Raw genomic sequence first — 5,303 nt, forward strand, 5'->3', positions numbered from 1 at the left:
CTCTCTCTCTTATGGTTTAGCCACTGATGCCATGTCCACAGTGATTTTAGTTTATTAATTTTGCTTATACGGAAACGGCATCACAAGAGCTTAGTCACCAAGGAGTCAGTTATTATGAGTCCTGCTTCATTTTCAGTGACTTTATTTATATTTTCTATTGTTTGTTTCTGTTAGTACTGATGATAACATTATAATCCCAATGTCTGTAACAATATTGATAGCAGTAATGACATTAATAGGGTTAGAAAAGAAATTGCAAAGGATTGGGATATCAGGTGAGGTCGGTTAAGCTTACAAATTGACGCCTTGATGACTTAAATTCATGTGGAGACCTCTGTATGTATACAAAGTTCACAAAACAAAACTACAGTGGACAGTTATTGTGGTTGTTTTTCTTGAGTGTGTGTGTGTGTGTGTGTGTGTGTGTGTGTGTGTTTAGATAATTTTGATATCCGTTTGCTTTGGTTTTCTTCATTTCTCTGCCTGCTTATGTTATTTTATTCTGAGTACCTCTCTTTCTCTCTCTCTGCAGGTGTTACAGTACCAGCCAGTGAAATACGAAGTGTTGCCCCTCTCACCCCTGTCTAAACACCGACTAAGTAAGTGATAGTGTAATAGGAAAATCCAGAAGTAGTAGTTTTTTTTTTTTTCTTCTTCTTCTTCTTCTTCTTTTCCTTTTTCTTCTTCTTCTTCTTCTTCTCTTCTTCTTCTTCTTCTTCTTTTTCTTCTTTCTAGAATGCCCCCCTGATTTTGAGACTTGAAAAAAATGTATATATGCAAAAAATTATTTAAAGGATTTCTAAGTATGGTACTATTTTATTACCAGATAATTTCTGTTTTACAGAATATGTAAACAAATGCAGTACAAGTATTTAAAAAAAAATGTTTTGAGGCAAAAAGTAAAAACCCTGAAACTGATCATCAAGTAAAATATAAATTCCAATGTCTTGCTAATGCATCAGTGAAATAAGATACCAGTGTCATATTATCATGTATCTAAAAGAGCTGCCAATGTAAACTAAATATACAGTCAATATCCTTAAACCCTTTGATATTGTAGTGTGTCTATGTCAGTGTCATGATGGTAGGCTAGAGTTTCTCATTTTGTGAACTCAGTAATACCCTTGGCAACAAAGCAGCTGAAATGCATAGGGCTTTGTCAGTATGTAGACTTAACTGTAACTGTTTCTTTGGCTTTGAAAAATCTCCTGTAAGTTTTGCTTAACTTTGATAAAAGAATGTATAGTATTCTAACATAAGTGGGATATATGTATTCAGTGGGTCAAAAGTCTCTACGTCTTCGACTACAATTTCTATTTGGCTTTAGTTGTAGTTTAGATGACTCATTGGTTTTGAAGAATGGGATTTTTGTATGTTTGTTTTCCAGAAGAAAGTGCACACTACATAGCAGCAAATAATCCTTATCATTGTTCCCTCACCCCTCCTTGAAGGTTTGGTGAAGCGCAAAGTGTTAGTACTGGACCTGGATGAGACCCTGATTCACTCACACCACGATGGAGTTATTAGGCAAATGGTTAAGCCAGGAACGCCCCCAGACTTCGTGCTCAAGGTGACCATTGATCGGCACCCTGTACGCTTCTTTGTGCACAAAAGGCCCCACGTCGACTTCTTTCTGGACATAGTGAGTGCTGCAGCTTGTGCTTCCACCACTTTTTTTTTTTTTTTTTTTTTTTTTTTTTTTTTTTTTTTTTTTTTTTTGGGGGGGGGGGGTGCTAAAGAATGTTTATTAGGGTCTTTGAGATAAAGGTTATCTGCCCTATCATAAGCCACTGTTGCATGGCAAAGTTAGCACTTGTCATGTTTTTCATCGCCTGTCTTAAAAAATTTTCTGCCATTACATATCTGTCATTGCTATCTGCACTGTATACTGTTGCTGAACTGCTGGTTACTTTGGGTTATAGAGTGAGAGGGAGTGAGGAAGACAAAAAGAAAAGGATAGCCTAGTATTTGTCTTCAGCAAAGAGTAGGTTGTTATTAGAAATTCATTTCCTATTTTCTAAAGTTCTGGGAAAAGTGATATTTGTGTTATTCTTTTTCAATTTGTATTTTTTTAAGTTGCTACTGAGTGGGACTTTTTATTTCGCAGAGTATTAGGAGAAACATTTGCATATTTTCATCCATCCTCTAACACCAACTGTACTTCTTGCAGGTGTCACAGTGGTATGACCTTGTGGTATTCACAGCCAGTATGGAGATATATGGAGCAGCTGTGGCAGACAAATTGGACGGAGGCCGAGGGATTTTACGCCGTAGATATTATAGGCAGCACTGCACACTCGATTACGGTAGCTACACCAAGGACCTAGCTGCCATATGTCCAGATCTGGCCTCTATATTCATTCTGGACAATTCCCCCGGTGCATATAGGCAATATCCAGGTGGGTGCTCTGAGTGTTTTTTATGTACTGATTATCTTTTATGGATGAAGGTAAAATACTGATAGATTTTGATGTTCCTCCACCTTCCCCTTTTTCTATTGATGTCTTTCATCTTGTTGAAGGTTTACAAATGCCTAAAATGCCTTAAACTGGAAACATGGTCAAATATCCATTTCATGCCTTTATATTCCTCCCTATAGACAATGCAGTGCCAATCAAGTCGTGGTTCAGTGATCCACTGGACACCTCCCTACTCAACTTATTGCCCGTGCTAGATGCACTGCGGTTTACAGCTGATGTACGTTCGGTCTTATCCCGAAACCTACATCTCCACCGTTTATGGTAGCACTCAGGTCGGTATTAGTTGTATTGTAAGGTGAATTGCAAAACATGTAGAATATGGGAAATTAAGGAATACTTCACAGTGTAGGTAATGTACATATATATATGCCTGTTATCTGTATGCATATCCATATATATCCATCCATCCATATGTCTGCCTTTCTTGTCTGTCAATGTTTGTTTTTCGAGTAATCTGCTTGTCTCTATATAAATGCTATAATGTGCATTCATCTTTCCTTTCAGGGTTGTAGTTTGTAGCGTGTGGCTGTGGCTTTTCAAGTTAACTATTGGCCACTGTTATTGGTCTCAGGGGTGCATGGGGGCTTGGCCCGTGCCGCGTCCTGCTGCGCCATGTGTTGTGGACGCTGCCACCGGAGAACTCTCATGCTCCCCCTCCCCTCCCCATTTCCCCCCAACCCCAACCCCCTTCCGTGGATGTGAGGGTTTAGAATGAATGTTGAAAGTGTTGACGCCACCTTTGTTGTATATGATTTTTTTTTTTTTTTTTTTTTTTTTTTTTTTTTTTTTTTTTTTTTTTTCTCTCCCCTTTTTTCCCCCCCTTTTTTTGTGTGTGGTATAGATGGCGACACGTTCCAGTCACATTTGGGCTGGGCGCTTAGGCCTGTACACAACTTTTTTCTGACAATGGACAAATTTTACCTTTATAGTGTGTGCAAAACATTTTTATATGGAGTAATGTTTAAAAGAAATAAAAAAAATCTTAGAAGATATATGTACTTTATGTTTAAAAAACAAAAAAAAAATCCAAAAAAAAATGTGAGAGAATAAAATAAAAAGGATTAAAAAAATAAAAACAAGAGAGAGAGAATGAGAACTAGAAGTTTTACTGTGTTTAGTGTCCAGCCTTTAGCACAACTAGGCCACGTGAGTCTGTAAAGTGGGCTCAGAGCTCTGCTAGAATATCAACCCTTTGGGGGCACGGAAACTATTCCCTGTGTCATATGAAGGGTCTTTTTGGCCTCGATGTGTCAAAATGGAGACTACCCACTAACACACGAAGGTACAAAGGTTATAAACATTGGTTGTAAGAGTGTACGTTTGTGAGTGTGTGCCTGTATTGGTGTCGTCCATCGTTGAATGCACAAGGTGCAGGCTCTTTTAAAAAGTATATATCCTTTAGTCAGGTCTTTAGATGTGGAAGTGGAGAGGGACTTGGGTGCCAGGACTGAGGTGATGGGCAGACCATGGCAGGTGGTGGGCGGTGGTAGGGGGAGGGAGCTAGGGGAAGGTGGCGCCATTCTTGTGAGGAGACTCATGTTGTGTGGAAGGAAGAGAAAGAGTCTTGCTTTTTTACAGGATGCTAAAGAAAGGACATAAGAAATTCGGTGGTAAATAGGCTTTAGAATTTGGTATAGGGTTCCCAGTTGCTTGTTGCAGAAAGTTTATAGGCCAGGTTCCTAAAGATCAAAGCTGAATTTCCACATGCAATTGTAGAATATGGCACCAGTGAGGATGCCACAGGCTGACTTGTGGGATCAGCAAGTCTTCCACAGAAGTAGGTCAAGTTCCAGGTGAACAAACTTCTCTCCCTGTGCTCCTCTGCCTAAATCAGTGATCATGCAGAACTGAAGCCTTTTTAATTGTCTTTTTATGCCATTTAATTTCTGTGAGGTGCACATACCACTTGCATCACACATGGGGGAAGGAGGTCAGGTGTGCAGTCTCCTCGCACTGTAATGGCTGACTCAGTCAAAAGAGGCTATGTACCTAAAAATGTGATATGGTTTATCATCATCACTTTCCTTGACTTAATTCCCAGAATTGGGAGGTACTTAGATGACTAACAGTGAAATTGCACGTTTGGAGTGTGAGATAGTTTCATAGCTAAAAAGTTGATTTAATTGTTGTTGCTATGTTAAGTATGAATTAAACACTCATTAAAAGCCACTTTCATCTTTAAGCATCAAGCTTTAATTGAAAAAAAGAGCTGTTGATTTTTGTTGATAAAAAAGAAGAAAGATAATATTCCTTGTTTTTCATTGCATTTATGGATGTGATTGTTTTTACTTAAAACTTGTGTGATGTTTTCCTATTTACTTTTCTTCTTTTTCTTCATCAATTTACTTGGAAAGTCTGTACTTTGATGGTAGGGGAGGGTGTCTTGGGTAGATGTGTGGTTAAGGTAAAGTGAAAATACTGCTCTGAGTATATTATTAAAAGAGTTAATTTATTTTCTTGAGAATTTGGGGATTTTTTTCATGTTGATTTATAAAGTCTATTAATATTTTCTCTCATGATTGTTTACTTAGCTTGTCAAGAGAAGACTGAAAGCTGTTGTGTTACTCAGACATGTTACCCTGTCTCACAAAGAGTCTGATTTTAGGGGGCAGTGCTCTTAGGAGTGATGTAGCACTAGGGTGGCTTATGTGTATGAATTGTCAGCACCTCTAGGGATGTGTTATGAAAAAGAAATTTAGTTTAGGAAAAGGTTAGGCTTGTATGAGGTTCATCTTTTCCGAAGGAATTGGAGGGAGCCAGATCTCTCAGTGTAAAAAAGGAAACAGTATGTACGTGTTTGTCTGTTAGTCTGTGTTTTATTAG

At 38.3% G+C, this 5,303-nt stretch overlaps 1 protein-coding gene across 1 annotated transcript in view; it reads left to right on the forward strand.

Annotated features, from left to right (window-relative positions):
• Nucleotides 1–3,470, forward strand: part of LOC119583801 (CTD nuclear envelope phosphatase 1 homolog) — a 13,587-nt gene extending 10,117 nt beyond the window's left edge. The window contains exons 2-6 of the mRNA XM_037932501.1: nucleotides 533–599; nucleotides 1,452–1,642; nucleotides 2,171–2,399; nucleotides 2,600–2,752; nucleotides 2,985–3,470. Of these exons, the coding sequence (XP_037788429.1) occupies nucleotides 533–599; nucleotides 1,452–1,642; nucleotides 2,171–2,399; nucleotides 2,600–2,745 (633 nt within the window). The 3' untranslated portion in view covers nucleotides 2,746–2,752; nucleotides 2,985–3,470. The remainder of the gene's footprint in view (nucleotides 1–532; nucleotides 600–1,451; nucleotides 1,643–2,170; nucleotides 2,400–2,599; nucleotides 2,753–2,984) is intronic.
• The last annotated feature ends 1,833 nt before the right edge of the window (nucleotides 3,471–5,303 follow it).

The sequence above is a fragment of the Penaeus monodon genome, chromosome 17, assembly GCF_015228065.2.
Source record: "Penaeus monodon isolate SGIC_2016 chromosome 17, NSTDA_Pmon_1, whole genome shotgun sequence".
NCBI lineage: Eukaryota > Metazoa > Arthropoda > Malacostraca > Decapoda > Penaeidae > Penaeus > Penaeus monodon.